This window comes from Hylobates moloch, unplaced genomic scaffold, assembly GCF_009828535.3.
Source record: "Hylobates moloch isolate HMO894 unplaced genomic scaffold, HMol_V3 SCAFFOLD_8, whole genome shotgun sequence".
In the NCBI taxonomy this organism is placed as follows: domain Eukaryota; kingdom Metazoa; phylum Chordata; class Mammalia; order Primates; family Hylobatidae; genus Hylobates; species Hylobates moloch.
In genome coordinates this window covers 25535141-25556139 of record NW_026652283.1, presented here as the reverse complement: position 1 = coordinate 25556139, position 20999 = coordinate 25535141, and the positions used below count along the sequence as shown (strand labels likewise).

The window sequence follows — 20999 nt, the reverse complement described above, 5'->3', positions numbered from 1 at the left end:
TTAGTCCATGAATTTTTGTAGTTAAGTGGTATTTTTAGTCATTATTGCTATCATTGTGTTTTTAAGTGGTTTCCAGTGTAAGCCTCTTTCTTATTAACTTTTTTCTGCCTCTTTTGATAATGTGGCAATGTTAGTTTTATTTTATGATAATGAAAATTTATTTGTAATTAATATTATTGCCCTGGAATAAGTAAGATTTTGTGTTATCTTGTTGTACACTACTTCTAGCTGCCTTATTTATTGGTGACAGAATGAAATTTTTGTGGTGATTTCCACATTCTGTCTTTTAGTTTTATCTGCAGGGTTTTGTCCTCTCAACAAAATAAATTATTTTTTCTGCAGTGTACTTCAAATCCATTTTGCATGTAGGTAAAAAGACGTAAAAATTGTAAAGAAATATATTTAAATATTTCACTCTAAATTTCAGGAGGACAGGGATTATGTCTGTTCACTGCTGTGTTCTATATACTCATAGTTTCTGGTATCTAGCAAACTGATTAATGCGTATGTGGTGAGTGAATGAATGCATGAAAATGTATTGCTAAAATGATTGTCATGGTTAATTTATGGATGCTTTTTTTCCAACTTCTAAAATGTTAAAAATACTTAATTTTAATGGATTTATACTAAAATATTTAGCAGTGGGTTATAATGAATTAATATTTTGTGGATTATTTTTCTTGCATATTTTTCTGTAGTTGTCCCCAGTTTTAACCAGTGAAGTTCATAGTGTTCGTGCAGGACGGCATCTTGCTACCAAATTGAATATTTTAGTACAGCAACATTTTGACTTGGCTTCAACTACTATTACAAATATTCCAATGAAGGTAGGCAGTTCTTTTTCCTGCTATTTTGAAAGCGCTGCTTTGCTTTTTAAATATTTGAGGCCAGACGTGGTAGCTCATGCCTGTAATCCCAGCACTTTGGGAGGCTGAGATGGGAAGATCACTTGAGGCCAGGAGTTTGAGACCAGTCTGGTCAACATAGTACGATCCCATCTCAATATAAAATAAATAAATAAATAAATAAATAAATAATTGTTGGACATGTATTATTTATTTTAATTGAACCTTTACCTTTTCTCCCCGTATGGTATTTTCTGTTTTGCTAGCCCACATTCAATGTCTTTGACCAGGTCAGTAAATACTGAAAAGCAACCAGAAAGGATCACAGAATAAAATGCTATATTTTTGTTTTCTAATAAGAACATGCTATGTGAGCTCTCTTGAAACAAAAAAATGCTCTCATTGTTTTCATCAAAATATAATTTATATTTTAAATTATTATTCTGTGATTCTTTTCCTGACAGCTGTGTTATTAGATTTTGCTTACTTTGTGTATTCTAGTGGATCTTTTATTCTCTATGTTTTTGTTGTTGCCCACCCGGTATAAAGGTGTTTATAGCTAATAGGTCTAACTAGGGGAAAATAGCTCATGGTTTTAAATTAGGTTATTACTGTCTAACTGAAAGACCATAGATGTGAGCCCTGTGATTTTACTGGTGGATTTTTTAAGGAATCTATTGCTACCTGTTCATTTTCATTATATTAACATTATCATTAAGTTGTTTTAGGGCTAGCACTAAGTTGTTTTAGCACTAGCACATTATATTAACATTATCATTAAGTTGTTTTGGTGCCTGGCCCATAGTAAGCTTCAAATGAGTTTTTACTGAGTGGAATGGAATTTAATTGTATTGATTATGTTTACAAATATAAAGTAGCCACTGTATGTCAAAATACAAATTTTTCTTACATTCCAGTTTCTATTTTCTGCCACTATATTATGAACAATAAATTGCATGAGAAATATAATCTTTTCATTATTAATTTCTTAATGCCATTGGCCAGTTTTTCACTACAAATTTTAGGCTTACCGTGTAGAACCTTTTGGATGCAGAAGTAAATAACATAATAGGTACACTTTAATATTAATGTCATGTGTTATAAGAAAAACACTCTGATAGCTTGCTTGTTAATTTTGATCATATTTGTGTGCTACTGGTGTGACTCTTCAATCTTTGTGTTTTTTGGTAAATAGATAATGTTGAAATTCCTATTTCCTATTACTGAAAACAAGTTACTAAACTTGTTTATTAGTTTGTATTTTATATAATTGATATTTGCTAATTCACTGTAGGTATTTAAAGATGCTATTTCCTCTTTTAACAATGATTTTGCTTTAAATTTATGTAAATTATTTCAATTACATTATATTTGTATATTAAAAATATTGGCAAGACTGCATTTGGGGTAAAAAAAAATTCAAAATTTCTGAGTTAGTCATCTTTGTTAATTCTGACATAATGTAAAAAAATCATTAAATACTTTATTACCTGTATATTTCCAGTTGTTTTTTAATGGAGTTTATGTTACATGGAAAACTTGCATCTTTAAATAGATTATCCCATTATTTTAGCTAATTATTATTGAATGTATTGGACCTCATTTTAAACAAAAAGCAAAATGAAAATTAATAATTTTATTATTTTGAAAGCAAAACCAAGTTTTTTAAAATGTTTGAAATTTTACTTCAAGGAAGAACAGCATGCTAACACATCTGCCAATTATGATGTGGAGCTACTTCATCACAAAGATGCACATGTAGATTTCCTGAAAAGTGGTAAGAGACATTTGACAGTATTATTATGTATGATCTAACATATGAAAGCATATTACAGTAGCCCCCACATCCTCAGGGAAGACATTCCAAGATCCCCAGTGGATGCCTGAAATCTCAGATGGTCTCGAACCCTATACTGTATATACTGTTTTCTCCTATACATACATACCTATGATAAAGTTCAATTTATAAATTAGGCAAAGCAGGAGATCAATAACAATAAAAATGAAATAGAACAATTATAACAATATATTATAATGAAAGTTATATGAATGTAGTCTCTTGGTCTCTCTCCCTCTTTCTCAAATTATCTTATTTTACTGTACTCATCCTTTTTGGGATGATGTGAGATGATAAAATACCTACATGATGAGATAAACTGAGATGAATGGTACAGGTATTGTGACATAGCATTAGGCTACTATGGACCTTGTACACAAGCACTATGATACCTCAACAGTGGATCTGATAACCAAGAAGGCTACTAATGGACTTGTAGTGTTTATAGCATATATATGCTGGACAAAGGAGTGATTCACGTCCCAGGCAGGACAGAGTGGTGTAATGTGAGACTTCATCATGCTACTCAGAACAGCATGCAGTGTAAAACTTATGAATTGTTTATTTCTGGAATTTTGTATTTAATATTTTTGGGCTGCAGGCCGGGTGTGGTGGCTCACACCTGTAATCCTAGCACTTTGGGAGGTCAAGGTGGGCAGATCACTTGAGGTCAGGAGTTCGAGACAAGCTTGGCCAACATGGCAAAGGCCCATCTCTGCTAAAAATTAAAAAATTAGCTGGGTGTGGTGGCGCATACCTGTAGTGCCGGTTACTTGTGAGGCTCAAGCAGGAGAATCTCTTGAACCTGGGAGGCGGAGGTTGCAGTGAGCTGAGATCTTGCCACTGCACCCCAACCTGGGCAACAGGGTGAGACTCCATCTCAAAAAATACATATGTATCTTGGGGCTGCAGTTAACCATAGGTACTGAAACCACGGAAAGTGACACAGCAAAGTCGGGGGACTACTATAACAGCTTTGAGAAGTTCTTTAGTACAAACCAGACTGACTAGTTCATCCCTGTGCCAACTTATCTGTCAGTATCACCTATTAATGGCCATGGAACTAGTGTCCTGTGGAATTTACTTCGGAAAAGACTGGGCTAATAGAACAAATACTGAGAAAGATTACCATGGCTTTCTCAAACTCATTACAGTTTCATTTGCAGGCAAACAACCTTGAGGAAGGGAAAAGAATAGGAGCAAACTCGAAAGAGTGATAGACTTTCAACTTGGCCTAGAAGTTAAATTTTGAAATTTAAATTAGTTTTTTTCCTCTAAAAATTATTTCAATCCATAGATCTTATCTCCCAAACTGATTTCTGCAGTTGTATTGGCTTGGTTTAGGGGAGACGACTCTGGAGTTAGGAGATAAGTTTTAGCTAAAGCTTTGCCACCAACTGGCAAGTCCCATATGTTTCTAGATGTATGTTTGCATCCTTATGAATTAAAGATGCTGGATTAGATGAGCTGTAGTATTCCATTCAATTCTAAAATACAATGAAAATTTTAAGACGTTGAAGGTCATTTTAAAAGCCTTTAAGCTTTGACATTTGGTTAAATTCTTTAGAATGTTTTCTAGTAAATTGATGCTGCCAGAGAAACGGTTGACTTTGATTATGTTGTATGCATCTTCTGAAGCATAATCATGAGGCAATCGTGGCATTTGTTACATGTCTGAGGAATCTTGGAATAAACCTAATGAGCTGCTAACATGAAAGAAACTATTATGATGCAGGGATACATAAACGTTTATCAAAGGAATATAGAGAACATGTTTTTGAAAATATATTACATGGAAATTGCTACGAACCTTTGATGTGATATCAATTTTTAAAATGTTATTTTAAAAACTTACAAAAATGGGCCAGGCGCAGCAGCTTACACCTGTAATCCCAGCACTTTGGGAGGCTAAGGCAGGTGGATCACGAGGTCATGAGATCATCCTGGCCAACATGGTGAAACCCCGTCTCTACTAGAAAATACAAAAAATTAGCCGGGCATGGTGGCACGCGCCTGTAGTCCCAGCTGCTCGGGACGCTGAGGCAGGGGAATCGCTTGAACCCGGGAGGCAGAGGATGTAGTGAGCTGAGATCACGCCACTGCACTCCAGCCTGGCGACAGAGCAAGACTCTATCTCAAAAAAAAAAAAAAAAAAAAACTGTCTCAAAAAAAAAAATGTCAAAAATATCCTTTGTAACACAAAATAGTTCTTTATAATGGTTGTTGACTTGGCCTGTAGTTATATGCATTACATGTGGACACTATGTGTCAAAAGTTATTTTAACAGTAGGAACAGAGCGCTGTGGGAGCATGGAGGAGGCTGCCTGTGGTTGTGCCAGTAAGAGTTAGGCAGGTTTTACTGAGGTGGTAACAGTGTAGCTAGGTCTTGGTGAGTAGGCTTATACTTTAGCCCAGATACCTTCCCTAAGTTCCAGATCTTTTTTTTTTTTTTGAGACACAGTCTCGCTCTGTCGCCCAGGCTGGAGTACAGTGGCGTGATCTTGGCTCACTGCAAGCTCTGCCTCCTGGGTTCACGTCATTTTCCTGCCTCAGCCTCCCGAGTAGTTGGGACTACAGGTGTCCACCACCATGCCTGGCTAATATTTTGTATTTTTAGTAGAGACGGGGTTTCACCGTGTTAGCCAGGATGGTCTTGATCTCTTGACCTCGTAATCTGCCTGCCTCAGCCTCCCAAAGTGCTGGGATTACAGGTGTGAGTCACCTCGCCCAGCCCCTAAATTCCAGATCTTTATATTCTACTTCCTAATTGTATTTCTTAGATGTCTCTCAGTCACCTACACCTCAACATGCCCAAAACAACTTAGGAGCTTTGCCACCTGAACTAGTCTGTTTCCTTTTTCAGTGAATGGCCCTGTTGTCTATTCATTTATGTAAGGCAGAAAACCTCAGAATCATTTTTGAGACACCTAATCCATCATCACATCTTCTTGATTTCGTCTACTAATTTTTCTCACGTACATCAAAATCTCCATCTTAGCTACCAATAACATTTCCCTAATCCAGCCTTTTATTTTCTTACCTACTATCTCACAGTAGCCTCCTAAATGGCCTGTCCCTATGTACTCTTTACCCTCTAGCTACAGTAACTTTCAGAATGCTAATCTTGACCGTGTTGTCATGACCTTAAACCTGCCCTGTGCCCGTGCTTTTCTGTTGCCCTTAGGAAACAACAGAGCTGTTTAAATGTCTTACAAGGCCCTTCATTGTCTGGCCCCCTCCCCCTTTTTATTCTCATCTCAAAGCATACTAATCTCTGTTTCAGCCACACAGATCTAGTATTTTTCATGTTTCTTCCTGCCGCAATATCTTGGTATACACTGTTCTTTTGCCTGAATAGTCTTTCCTCTATTTCTTCTTCTTTTTTTTTTTTTTAAATTTGAGACAGAGTCTCACTTTGTGGCTCAGACTGGAGTACAGTAGTGTGATCATAGCTCACTGCAGCATCAACCTCTTGGGCTACAAGCAGTCCTTCCATCTCAGCCTCCAGAGTAGCTGGGACTGCAGGTGCATACCACGAAGCCTGGCTAATTTTTGTATTTTTTCCATAGAGACGTGGTCTCACTATGTTGCCCAGGCTAGTTTCCTGACCCCCTAGCAATCCTCCCACTTAGGACTCACAAAGTACTGAGATTTTAGATGTGAGGCACTGCATCTGGTCCATTTCTTTAGTTAATTTCTACTCATACCCTTATAACTCAGACCAATCTTCACTTCTCAAGGAAACTTCTCCTGGTGTCTTGGAATAGAACAAATCTCCCTCTATAGGCACTCATAGCACTGTAGATTTTCCTTCAAAGCCTTATCAGCTTTATGGTTGCACATTTGTTCGTTATTATTAGATTAATATCTCCTTACATATTTACTTTCCAGATCCCTTGGTTTGTGTTTCTTCTAACTAAACTTATTAGAGTTCAGTATGGTTGTGCATTTTAGATTCCTTAAGCTTTTTCTGAGTACTTAACCATGTCATTTTGTCACTTAATAGTGTGGGCAGGGAAGAGCAGTTGTAGATGCTTGAAATTTTTTAAATTTTTGCTGTTGACTTTCAGTGCAATGACCTAAATGATTGATTAATGATGAATGTGGAGGAAAATTTATTTTAATCATAGATAATATCTTTGGTATTTGTCCAGGGGACCTGATAAAAAGATGTCTCAGAGATATTTTCTCTTAGAGAGTTTAAACTCATTTGGAAATCTTGGTAAACAATTTGAAGTTTGTGATCTACTTGATAATGTTAGTGTTTCTCTGACATTTTTTTCATTGTTGTTTTTAAGTGAACTTTTAATTTTAGAGTAGTTTCAGATTTACAGAAAAATTGTGAAGACAGTACAGAGTTCCCGTTACTCCATACCCAGTTTGCTGTATTATTATTTTTTGTTTTTATTATTATTATTATTATTTTATTTATTTTTTTTTTCGATACAGTCTCACTCTGTTGCCCAGGCTGGAGTGCAGTGTCACAATCTCAGCTCACCGCAACCTCTGCCTCCCAGGTTCAAGCGATTCTTCTGCCTCAGCCTCCCGAATAGCTGGGATTACAGGCACCTGCCACTGCGCCTGGCACATTTTTGTAGTTTTAGTAGGGACGGGGTTTCACCATCTTGGTCAGGCTGGTCTTGAACTCCTGACCTCGTGATCCACCTGCCTCAGTCTCCCAAAGTGCTGGGATTACAGGTGTGAGCCACTGCACCCAGCCACTTTTATCATTTTTTAAATTAAAACATAATTGTACATATTTATGGGACACAGTGTGATGTTTTGATACATGTATACAATGTGTAATGTCTCTGACTTATTTTTAAAGGTGATTCGCACCTAGGTGGCGGCAGTCGAGAAGGCCCGTTTAAAGAAACAATAACATTAAAGTGGTGTACACCAAGGACAAATAACATTGGTAGGTATTTAAGAATAACTGAAAAAGACTAAATCAAAAGTTCTTAAGGTATTATCTGGGGGTCAGTTTATTCCGTTTTACATTTTTGTTTTTCATTGTTTCAGGACTCAATGAACTCAGTGAACAAGTTTTTTTTTTTTTCTTCTAATTGTGGGAATATTTCTTTATATTCTTTCAAATCAGTATTTTCTTCTATTTCAGAATTACACTATTGTACTGGAGCTTATCGGATTTCACCTGTAGATGTAAATAGTAGACCTTCCTCCTGCCTTACTAATTTTCTTCTAAATGGTAACTTTAATTATTTAATGATTTTGACTGAAATTATTTATATTATTTGAATTATTTATATTATTATTAAATTATTATTTGAGTGAAATTATTATTCAGAGTATGAACTCTGGAAAGCTATTTTCATCACTGTAGCTTTGCCATTTATTTGCCAAAGCTGTTTTAAACTTATGTAATTTGAAATATCCTTTAACAGTTTTTACTAACATTTAAAAGATCACTTTAGGTTTGGCTTTCAGGCTATTACATCTAAGCAAGTTTTATTTAATAAAATTGTGAGTATTTTTATTTAAAAAATTTGACCTTCAGAATCTAAATTGATTTGTTTTAGAAGCTATAATTAGAAAATAGATTTAAAAAATAAAATAGAAGCTAGAATAATATAGACCATTTATCTTGGCTCATTGTATTTTAAATCAAAGCAAAGGTGGACTTACTTATATTTGAACATGATACCTTTATCATAAATAAATATTATGTTTTTAATATTATACCATATGATTCTTACCTATGACCTTATATCTGTGGTTTCATCGTGTGAAATTTTTTTACAAGTCTAAATTATTGGATTCCAAATTAAAAGCTTCTCTGGTAATTTTTATGATCATCTCAGGTTTTGGAACTAGTGATCTAAAGAGTCAGTTTGTCTTTATCATGAGGTTATGTCATTGTTAGTTAAGCATAATTTGATTATCAGACTAGGTGAAATTCAGATTAACATTTGGACATGTAGAATAGAAAGTAGTTATGATTACAGTGTGGATGAGGAACTGTTGTGTAAGTGAACTGAGACTGTGCCTTCTCCCCAAATGTTCTGTAGCATTAATAACCTGAGGATTATGGAGCAGTTGTCTCACTTTTCTTCTTGAGGTCCAGGAGAAAAATTCAATATGTACATGTAATTGAATGAACCACATAGCCAAACGTATTATGCCAGAGACCACTATAGTTGTTGTGGAAAACTGTATAACTATGTAACCTCGGAGTAACTGAGATAAAGTTAAGGCTAGAATTCAGATTTTTTTTTTTTTTTTTTTTTTCCGAGACGGAGTCTCGCTGTGTCACCCAGGCTGGAGTGCAGTGGCGCAATCTCGGCTCACTGCAAGCTCCGCCTCCCGGGTTCACGCCATTCTCCTGCCTCAGCCTCCCCTAGTACCTGGGACTACAGGCGCCCGCCATCACGCCCGGCTAATTTTTTGTATTTTTTTAGTAGAGACGGGGTTTCACCATGGTCTCGATCTCCTGACCTCGTGATCCGCCCGCCTCGGCCTCCCAAAGTGCTGGGATTACAAGCGTGAGCCACCGTGCCCGGCCTAGAATTCAGATTTTTAGGCATGGAAGAGTAGATACACTAAATTAGCAATGCTGGTTAAAATACGGGGATCAATAAATAAACTGAAAAAATCTAGATGTAAATCTCAAGGAAATAAATGAGAGCCCATTTGAGTTTCATTACTGATAGTGTAATCTTGTTTTTGACAGGTCGTTCTGTTTTATTGGAACAGCCACGAAAATCAGGTTCTAAAGTCATTAGTCATATGCTTAGTAGCCACGGAGGAGAGATTTTTTTGCACGTCCTTAGCAGTTCTCGATCCATTCTAGAAGATCCACCTTCAATTAGTGAAGGATGTGGAGGAAGAGTTACAGACTACCGGATTACAGTAAGACTCTAATATCTATAAATTTTAAGTTTTCAATCTGCCATCATTCAGCAAGTAGTTATCGAGTGTCTTTAAATGCTAAGATCTGTGGAAAAAAAGAGATTGGAAGAAGTTGATTATTGTTTTAATTAGGTGAATTTCTTGCAATATTTGCTCAAAAATTCTATTTATCATTGGTTAATCTTATTTTATATTCAGTATATACTGAGACGTATCTGAATTGCAATGACATGCTGGAATTGTAGGAAATAATAAGTTGATTTGAACTAATATTTTAGGTGAAACTTAATTTCTAGTAATTTAAATGGCAAACAGAAACCTGGAATATTTGGATTGCTGCTACTTTGAAATAACAAACTTTTGTATTATTGGGAGGAACATAAAAGGAAATTTATGTCCATTTTTGGTAGAAATTCTGTTCTAATCTTGATTTTTCATTCTCCTTCCTCTCTTTCCTATTTGGTATTTCATAGCTATTTACTTCTTGAGGTGGTTGTAAAAACTAAGTGTGATTTATATATATGAATATGCTTTGTAGACCACAAAGTGTTATATACTGTAAGTAATTTTTTAATTAGGATTTTTTAAAAAACCATAATATTTAAATGAGAAGCCAAATCAATATTTATTGTAGAAAATTTACAGAATATAGATATCTTTAAAAAACACCCACACCTGTCAATTACCTATAATTTCATCATTCACAGATAACCTTTGTTAACATGTTTATGTTATGTCAAGGTAGTTTTTTTGTTTGTTTGTTTGTTTTGAGACAGTTTCACTCTTGTTACCCAGATTAGAGTGCAGTGGTGCAATCTTGGCTCACTGCAACTTCCGCCTCCTGGGTTCAAGCGATTCTCCTGCCTCAGCTTCCCGAGTAGCTAAGATTATAGGCGCCTGCCACCACACCTAGCTAATGTTTGTATTTCTAGTAAAGACGGGGTTTCACCATGTTGGCCAGGCTGGTCTCGAACTCCTGACCTCAAGTGATCCACCTGTCTTGGCCTCCTAAAGTGTTGGGATTACAGGTGTGAGCCACCGTGCCCAACCTCAAGGTAGTTTTTAAATAAGCAAATGGGTCTTCTAATGTGATTAACTGACTCTTTTATCTGTGTGTGATAGAAAAGTTAAATTACAGAAGGGAAAATAAAGTGTTTCTTGGTTTTTACAAAAGGTAGGGAAAACATACCATGAATGCATTTATGTTTGAGGCTTTCTTCATTTTCATCGTATAAAGGCTGATAGGTTTCAAGTTCAGAAAGGATAAAAAAGTAGTGGAGTTGAGGGATACTGTTAGAAAAAAATGTTTTGTTGCACATCACAGGACAAGACATCAGGGAAACAGACTAGTACATGTAATCCATACTGAAACATTAGACATAGTTTCTAATTTTATCTTATTTGGTTATCATTAGGATTTTGGTGAATTTATGAGGGAAAACAGATTAACTCCTTTTCTAGACCCCAGATATAAAATCGATGGAAGTCTTGAGGTCCCTTTGGAACGAGCAAAAGATCAGTTAGAAAAACACACCCGTTACTGGCCTATGATCATTTCACAAACCACCATTTTTAACATGCAAGCGGTAAGTGTTAAGTAGCTTCAACTTTTCTTATAGATTATATATTCTTTGTAGAAATAAATTAGAAAATTTGTAATTTATACCATTTCTTAAGCAAAGAATGAAATATATGAGCTTGCTAAAGTTAAAGAATTAATAATTAAAAATTGAAGTGATAGTTATAGATTCCTTCACCATGATAATCTTTAAAATCCTTTCGAAAATCAAGTTCTGCTTAGATGTTTTGATATTTATTTTTCAAGACAGATTTTCTTTTTTCTTTAAAAAAATACCTAACAGGTAGTTCCATTAGCCAGTGTTATTGTGAAAGAATCTCTGACAGAAGAAGATGTGTTAAACTGTCAAAAAACAATATACAACTTAGTTGATATGGAAAGAAAAAATGATCCTCTACCTATTTCCACAGTTGGTACAAGAGGAAAGGGCCCTAAAAGGTAGATTTTCTTTCTTTCTTTCTTTATAGATCACATTTACTTGATACATATTGTTTCTCAAGATAACTTATTCCATGTGTAAATTCTATTTGAGGACATGTTTATATATATATTTGAGATGAAATAATACAAAGTCATAGAAATGGATACATTATAGCTTAGAATTTCACTATTAACTACCAAGTAAGAGGAAGTCCACATTTCATTATTTCTTTTTACTTTACCACTAGAAAGTGACACTTCAATATTATTTAAAGAGTATTTCCAAAATCTTTACTGCAGAGATGAACAATACCGTATCATGTGGAATGAATTAGAAACCCTTGTCAGAGCCCATATCAACAACTCAGAGAAACATCAAAGAGTCTTGGAATGTTTGATGGCATGCAGGAGCAAACCTCCAGAAGAGGAAGAACGAAAGAAACGAGGAAGAAAGAGGGAAGACAAAGAGGACAAGTCAGAGAAAGCAGTGAAAGATTATGAACAGGAAAAGTCTTGGCAAGACTCAGAGAGGTGACTTCTTGGCATTGATATAGCACCACGGTGCCTTTTGTTATATCACATTCTGCATAGACACTTTCATACATTCAAACCTGATTTAATAGTAGTTCGTTTAATACATGTTTATTCATTTTCATTACTGTAATTTTATCATTCTTAAAATCTAGAGGATCTTTCTTGGGCGCAAAAAAGTATGAACTTTTACTGTTGGGGCAAAGTTAGTGTTAGTTTTTCCTAATTAACTTCTGAAAATCATAATACATGATGTTTGGTATCAGTATGTGCTTTATGTGTTGTGAACTTCACAGACATAATTTTATTCCTCTGTTCACTAAGTATTTATTGAATGCTTATGATTTGCCAGGCATTTAGCACAAGATCCCTACCCTTGAAGAACATACAGTGTGATGGTAGAGACAGACAATTAAATTAGTGATTGCAGGCTGGGCACGGTGGCTCACACCTGTAATCCCAGCACTTTGGGAGGCCGAGGCGGGTGGATCACTTGAGGTCAGGAGTTTGAGACCAGCCTGGCCAACATGGCAAAATCCTGTCTCTACTTAAAAAAATACAAAAATTAGCTGGGTGTGGGGGTGCATGCCTGTAATCTCAGCTACTCAGGTGGCTGAGGCACAAGAATCGCTTGAACCTGGGAGGCAGAGGTTGCTGTGAGCCGAGATTGCTCCACTGCACTCCAGCCTGGGCAATAGAGTAAGACTCTTGTATCAAAAAAAAAAAAAAAAAAGTGATTGCAGCAAAGTGTGGAAGGTGCTATTGTAAGAATAGGCATAGGATGGCCTTGGAAGCACAGAAGAAGAGCATACAGTCTGTTCTGAAAATGTTCCTTAATAGTATACTCTTTTCCTTTAGTTTGTGATTTATATTATGATGTCAAAGTTAAATCTGAAAAAACATAAAAGTAATAAAGGCAGGCCGGGCGCGGTGGCTCACGCCTGTAATCCTAGCACTTTGGGAGGCCGAGGTGGGCGGATCATGAGGTTAGGAGATCGAGACCATCCTGGCTAACACGGTGAAACCCCACCTCTACTAAAAATACAAAAAATTAGCCGGGTGTGGTGGTGGGCGCCTGTAGTCCCAGCTACTCGGGAGGCTGAGGCAGGAGAATGGCGTGAACCTGGGAGGCGGAGCTTGCAGTGAGCCGAGATTGCGCCACTGCACTCCAGCCTGGGCGAAAGTGAGACTCCGTCTCAAAAAAAAAAAAACAAAAAAAAGTAATAAAGGCTTATAAATAGAAATAGCGTATCAGCTGGCTATATCCTCTATCCCCTTGCCAGAAATCAGACCAACACCAGGTAACTTTTTTTAAAATTAATTAATTTTTATTTATTTTTTTGAGACAGAGTCTCGCTCTATCACCCAGGCTGGAATGCAGTGGCATGATCTCGACTCACTGCAGCCTCTGCCTCCTGGGTTCAAGTGATTCTCATGCCTTAGCCTCTCAGGTAGCTGGGATTATAGGTGTGTGCCACCATGCCTAGCCAATTTTTTTGTATTTGTAGTAGAGATGGAGTTTCACCATCTTGCCCAGGCTGGTCTCGATCTCCTGACCTCAGGCAATCTGCCCACCTTGGTCTCTCAAAGTGCTTGGGATTACAGCCATGAGCCACTGCAACTGACCAAAAACACATCTTTTTATGATGGAAATTTTCAAACATATGTAGCAATAGAACAGATAGTTACTCATCATCTACCTTCAATGATCAGCAATTCATGGCAGATCTCATTACATATATATCTTCACTACCTTCACCACTACCCCCATAGGAATACTTTAAAGCTAATTCTGGAAATCCTGTAATTTTATCCACTAATAATAGAATACGTTTATTCTCTTTGACTTTAGAAGCTCGTGTTTTCCTCAGGGCTACTGAGCTTCTGAAACAAAACTGGCTCACTGTGAGAGGGAAAAAGTACTATCATTCAGATCCCACTGAGCTTCAAGTACACTCTTGTATATTTTGCGAGTGTTTTTGTTCTCTGATGAAACTTTATAAAAGCTTAGAGTTAAGTTTCTGATTTGCAGAACATAAATACATCTGCACAATACATAGACTAGAGAATAAATGGGAATAAACTTATTAAACTTCCATGTAATTTGAAATTCAGTATTATTTTGTTCATGTCTTTAAAAATCAAAATTGTGCAATTTCTTCTGAAGATCACGTCATTTCCTACCTTTTAAATTTTAATTTCTTAAGTATTCTTCTTTTTTTATATTTTACAGCTAACTCCTGAATTATTGCATTATTATTATGAAGGAAAAGGGAAACTTGTATTTAATTCATTAATTTCTGTTACCTGGTTTTAGATTGAAGTTTTTGATTAGTCCCTAGATTTATTTTATGAGATTAGCCATCTTTTATAAAGGTTGCTATGCAAAGTTAGTTTAATTATTAGACCATTTTTAGACTTCTAAAAATTTAAACTTTACATTTCATTATTTGTCCCTCTAAAAGATTAAAAGGAATCTTAGAGCGTGGAAAAGAAGAATTGGCTGAAGCTGAGATTATAAAAGATTCGCCTGATTCCCCAGAACCTCCAAACAAAAAACCCCTTGTTGAAATGGATGAAACTCCACAAGTGGAAAAATCAAAAGGTAAGGTACAGCTGTGGCAACTAGGTTTATAAAAAGTTTTCCAGGCCGGGTGCGGTGGCTCACCCCTGTAATCTCAGCATTTTGGGAGGCTGAGGCAGGCAGATCATCTGAGGTCAGGAGTTCTAGACCAGCCTGGCCAGCATGGTGAAACCCCACCTCTACTAAAAACACAAAAATTAGCTGGGCGTGGTGGCACACACCTGTAATCCCAGCTACTTGGGAGGCTGAGGCAGGAGAATCACTTGCACCTGGGAGGCGGAGGTTGCAGTGAGCCAAGGTTGCACCACTGCACTTCAGCCTGGGCGACAGAGCAAGACTCTGTCTCAGAAAAAAAAAAAAAAAATTTCCAACGAAGCTCTGTTTTGTACAGTGTTATTTAATATTGTTGTGTATGTGAGGAAGAGTTCTTAGGTATTCGTGGATGTCGTTTAGGAGATTCTCTGTTTACAGCTTGTATTAGTCCAGTCTCATGCTGCTAATAAAGACATACCTGATACTGGGTAATTTTTAAAGGAAAAAGGTTTAAGTGACTCACAGTTCCAGCATGGCTGGGAGGCCTCAGGAAGCTTACAGTCATGGCAGAAGGAGAAGCAAACACGTCCTTCTTCACATGGTGGCAGCAAGGAGAAGGGCAGAGCAAAGGAAGAGGAAGCCCCTTATAAAACCATCAGATCTAGTGAGAACTCACTCACTATCATGAGAACAAGATGGAAATTCGGGTGGGGACACAGCCAAACCATATCACAGCCTTAGAGAATGTAGGCAGTAAATATATTTGTCAGTGTTAAAAACAAGTAGTGTCATACTTTCATTAATGAAGCCTTTGGAAAATAAGCATATAAAGTTTGTGTTTTAAGAAATTTTAAATATGTAAACTTGAATCTGTTTATGTTCCTGATACTATAGTAAGAGCTGGGATATTGAATACAAACTCTTTGACCCTAAACTCTTACCAAACCTAGAAATAATGTAATATCACTCATTTATTGCTATATTAAAATGTGTTTGAGTTTCAGTGTAGTTATTATTATAAACAATATTTTCACTGTAAAGCCTCTTAATCTCTTATAGGCCAAAAAGTTTAGTTTCCTCTGGAAGGAATTCTAGGCATCAAGGATATGATTTGGGATTGGCAGCTCCTGAAATCATTCTAGGCCTTAGTTATCCTGAAGGCAAACTAGATTTAGTCTTTTTAGGATACATGTGTAATGGTATGCCATCATTAGACTACCTGATGTCCTGCCACTATGCCTCTCCTAAAGCAGTAGAACCAGTTTATGAATATTGGCAGCTCATCCTAGGGAGAAAGTAGGCTTGTTTGCTTTTTATATGCTTGTTATAGTATATATATATATATATATATAGTGACACATGTTATATTCTTCAGTTCACTAGTTTCTTTGAAGCCAGAGATCACCCTTGGGGTGATGTTATTATATTTGCCTTTCAGGCATTTGCTAGAGGGCCCAGAAAATAATAGGATTTAAATAGATGTTTTTTGGTAAATTATTTCTCATATGACACAATATACCACTGTTCATTAGGATGAGAAATTTAGGTCTACTCTAAACAGTGTTTCAGCATTGCTTGGCAAATAGAACTCTAAGGAGTATTACTGAGGTGGAGATTGCAGTGAGCCAAGATGCCACTGCACTTCAGCCTGGGCGACAGAGTAAGACTCCGTCTCAAAAAAAAAAAAAAGAGTATTATTTATACTGGCAAAAATTTCAAGCAACTAAAAGTCATATTAATAAGACAATGACTGAATAACAGTGTGTCCATAGGGTGGTATGTATGTATGTATGTATGTATTTATTTATTTATTGAGACGGAGTCTGCTCTTGTTGCCGAGGGTGGAGTGCAATGGCACAATCTCAGCTCACTGCAGCCTCTGCTTCCTGGGCTCAAGTGATTCTCCTGCCTCAGCCTCCCGAGTAGCTGGGATTATAGGTGCCTGCCACCACGCCCGGCTAATTTTTATATTTTTAGTAGAGACAGGGTTTCACCATGTTGGTCAGGTTGGTCTCAAACTCCTGACCTCAGGTGATTCGCCTGCCTCAGCCTCCCAAAGTGCTGGGATTACAGGCATGAGTCACCGCGCCCAGCCCCCACAGGGTGGTATTTATATAGCCCAAGAATAATTATTGAATGAATGTGTAAATGAGTAAGTTTTTTTAAAGCAGGTTACATAAACATATGTACTGTGATCTCAATTTTAAGTTTTCATGCACATATGTACTAGCTTGTCACTTAGATGAAATATCAGCTATCATTAAATTAAATGGATCCCTGATGCTTTTCACCCTAGAAATATTACATGGAATAGCTCATATGAGAAGCAACTTGATTGCACATTACTGCCTTTCCTTGTAACTTTCTGTTTGAGGCTGATATTTGAAAAGTGTTTGTTTTTTCTTTGATTCTATTTTATGACCTAAATTGCATGTCTTTTCTGATCAGCAGCTGATCTGGGCCTTTTATTATACCTCAGTTTTATCTGCTTTGGAAAATGACTTCTCAGTCCTCCCCAAAGTGAATTTTGTGCCTGCTGTATACACTGTACTTAATGTTGGGCTATTCCAAATGTGCCATCTAGATTTGGCAAACGTCTATTCAGCTCTCTTTGTATGATGCAGTAACAAAAAAGAAAAAAAGATAACCATTTGTTGATATAGATTGGCACTGAAAAAAAGACTAAAATTTTTGGTTGTTAGAGCAGTGGCATTAGGATGATTTTATTTCCTCCTTTATGTGTTTTATTGTTTTCTAAATTTGTTCTCATGAATGTGTATTAGTTTTATAATAAGAAAAATAAGAATTTTTAAATATATATATGACAATATTAGCTCTTTTTGATGTACAGTTCTGTGAGTTTAGACAATGCATACCACCATCACAATCAGGGTACACAACAGTCTGTCACCCCAAAAGATTTCCTTGTATTGACCCTTTGTAGTCGTCCTTCACTCTCTTCCCCAGTCCCTGGTAACTACTGGTATGTTTTCTCTCCCTATAATTGTGTTCCCTATAATTTTTCAGAATGTGTTATAAATGAAAGAAAATGTCATGCCACCTTTTGAGATTGGCTTTTTTCACACAGTATTATAATGACTAATTTTATAAGAAACTGCCAGCTTATTTTTCCAAAGTGGTGGCACCATTTTGCATTCCCACCACCAGTGTGTGAGAGTTCTGGGTGTTCTGCATCCTTGTCCACTTGCTGTTATCAGGGTTACTGTTTGTTTTGTTTTTGTTTTTCATCCTATAAGGTATGTAGTGGTATTTCATTGGTGTTTTAATTTACATTTCTCTCATCATTAATGATGGTAAAACTCTTTTCCTTTGCTTATTTGTTATCTGTCTTCTTGGGTGAAAGGTCCATTAAAATATTTTGTACATTTTAAAATTGGGTTGTTTGTTTTCTTATTAGTGGATTTTGAGAGTTCTTTATTTATCTGGATACAAGTTCTGTGTTGGACAGGTGATTTGCAAGTATTTTCACCCAGTCTGTGGCTTGTTCTTCTCTTAAACAATGACTTTTGCACAATAGAAGCTTTTTATTTTGATGAAGTCAAATATATCCACTTTTGCTTTTATGATTATGCTTTAGGTGTTACATGTTAGAAATCTAACCCAAGGTCGCAAAGGCTGATTTTCTTTTAGGAGTTCTGTAATTTTAGATTTACATTTAGGCCATGATCAATTTTTGAGTTATTTTCTATAAGGTACAAAGTATGGGTGAATATTAATCCTTTTGCATACAGTGTCCTAATGTTCCAGCAGCATTTATTGAAAAGACTATCCTTTCTTCATTGAAGTATTGTACATTTATCAGAAATTAGTTGACTATGTATGTGGGAGTCTGCTTCTGGATTCTCTTTTATATTCTGTTGGTTTATGTGGCCATCCTTTCACCAATCCAGTACTGTCACAGTCACTTCAAATTAAGTCTTGTAGTGAGGAAGTAAGAATCTTCTTTTTTCTTCTTTTTCGAAATTGTTTTGGCTATTGTAATTCTTTTGCCTTATCATATTGTGCAGGAAAGTGTTAACATAGCAGGCCTGAGACTATTATAATTAGAAAAGCCTGCTTGCAGGTTTGGCTGTTGGCTGGCATCTGGGAACTTGGCTTTTGAGATGTTGCCTAGATAATGAACTGAACACCTGCTTCCCTTCTGAAAGTCTGGAACTTTGGTCATTGTGGTTAGACAGAGAATACCTGCCTGATCAGCCCCCAGTAAAAACCCTGGACTCTACTCAAACAGGCTTTCCTGGCAGAAATATTGCGCACGTGTGACTGCATGTTTGCCTATGGAGGTAGTATGCACTCTGCATAAACCTCATTGGAGAGGGCGAGCATGGGAAGCTTGCAAATGGATTCTGCCAGTCTCCACCTCATGTGTTTCTTCTGCTTACCGATCTGGCTATGTCTCCTTACTGTATTGCTGTAATCATTCTTAACTGGGAGTGTAACTTTACATTTAGTCATTTGAGTCCTTCCATCAATCACTGAACTAGTGGTTGCTCTTGGGGACCCTGAAACACATAAATTTTAGAGTAAGAGGAAAATGATTGCCTTAATTGTGTAAAATGAACTACAGAATTAACTGCCTTAATTGTGTAAAATGAACAACAGAATTAAATTTAAGTTTGTAAATTTGTAAATTTGGAAGTAATAAATTATTCTTTTTTTTCTCTCCTTTTAAAATATAAAACCAGGGCCAGTGTCCTTATTATCCTTGTGGAGTAATAGAATCAATACTGCCAATTCCAGAAAACATCAGGAATTTGCTGGACGTTTGAACTCTGTTAATAACAGAGCTGAACTATATCAACATCTTAAAGAGGAAAATGGGTTTGTGTTATTTATTGTCAAAATTGGTTTTGTCAATTGCCTGTATAGTACCTTAACAAACATTGCTTATTTGTAATAATCAGCAATTTTTTATTACTAATATTATGAACTAATACATGTTCCCCATAAAGAGAAAAAATTAACCTCTTTGATTCTTGCTTGTAAAAGGCTTAATTATATTGATTGTAACCCTGCAAGTATTTACTCCTTAGAGCATTTCTTTTTAATGCTTAATAAACATTATAGAGGGAAAAATCATACCACTTAGGATATAATGCCAGTCTCTGTAAAATAACAGAGGAAAATGTTTTTGTATTAAGGAATACAATATTAAGAATATTGATTATAGTAAAATAAATCTCAGATCTGATTATTTTGATTTTTTTTTAGAAGAAATCCTCTTAATTTGTTGGTGGAAATACATTTCTTTAGTGGAAAAGGAAATAAATTCTTGACTAAATCGTAGAGATTTTTTTCTTAGTTTTGCGTGGAAAGGGAGAGTGTGGTATAGTCAAACAAACAAACAAACAAAAAACAGTGGCCTTTGATATGTAACCTTGGGAAAGTCACTTAGTCTCTCAGGGCCTCAATTTTTACTGTAAAATGAAGAAGTTGGCCTAGCTAGAGGAACCCTAACATTAGTCCTTTCCTAAAATGCTGATGTTCTGTTCTGTGAATATATTATTTTAATTTTCATGTGAAAGGTAGGTAATTAAGGAAACAAAATGTTAATGAATATTTATTTTATCAACTCGTTTTTTTCTTCCTATTTCAGGATGGAGACAACAGAAAATGGAAAAGCCAGCCGGCAGTGAAGAGTGACTTGAAGAACTAAATTTAGTATATTGCAAAAATATTTTGTGCGGGATTCGATATAAGTACTTTTACAGCAAGATTGTATAGTTATGTTGCCTGGACTGGTTTTTACATTTTTAAAATAATTCAGCTGTCGTTTTTGTACTAATTATAAAATTGGCACATAATTCAAAAATATACATTTCAGATGATTTGTCCTCCCAAATTATACAAGTTTATTTTATGATATAAAGTGTTCTCTCTGGAAATGCTTTTAAAAAAATTCTTCTCTTTGCGAAATAAAACTATTAAAATGTTTGAAATGCAAAACATTGGAGAATTACTTTAGAAAATACTTTAGTCACTTAATGACTGAAAACAACCTATAGGAATTTTTAAGAATTTGATGAGAGTTTAAGATTTGCAATACTTAATATAAAATCTTGCCTATTAAGCTGCATCATATATTGTGCTTTTCTAAAAAAGAACATTGTTTTTATTTTAAGTTATTTTGCATATGGGTTCTTACCCATTTAAAAGTAGAGTTTTCAGGTAGGTTGTGTAATTTTATATTTACTAGTATTGGGTAGTTTTACTCTTTATATTTTTCTGCAAAATATTTTCCATCCATTTGCTTTTCTTATTGAAAGAGAAGCATAAAGG

General features: G+C 35.8%; 1 protein-coding gene across 2 annotated transcripts in view; it reads left to right on the top strand.

Moving 5' to 3' along the window:
- INTS13 (integrator complex subunit 13) overlaps positions 1–20666 on the top strand; it is a 34016-nt gene extending 13350 nt beyond the window's left edge. Inside the window, exons 7-17 of one of the 2 annotated variants that reach the window (XM_032159874.2) lie at positions 699–827; positions 2538–2622; positions 7511–7600; positions 7802–7891; positions 9374–9552; positions 10968–11138; positions 11415–11569; positions 11852–12082; positions 14548–14687; positions 19406–19541; positions 20317–20666. In XM_032159874.2, coding sequence (XP_032015765.1) covers positions 699–827; positions 2538–2622; positions 7511–7600; positions 7802–7891; positions 9374–9552; positions 10968–11138; positions 11415–11569; positions 11852–12082; positions 14548–14687; positions 19406–19541; positions 20317–20356 — 1446 coding nt within the window. In that variant the 3' untranslated portion in view covers positions 20357–20666. Of the gene's footprint in view, positions 1–698; positions 828–2537; positions 2623–7510; positions 7601–7783; positions 7892–9373; positions 9553–10967; positions 11139–11414; positions 11570–11851; positions 12083–14547; positions 14688–19405; positions 19542–20316 lie in introns of both variants that reach the window. The other variant, XM_058443089.1, reaches the window with a different exon arrangement.
- Positions 20667–20999: the final 333 nt, after the last annotated feature.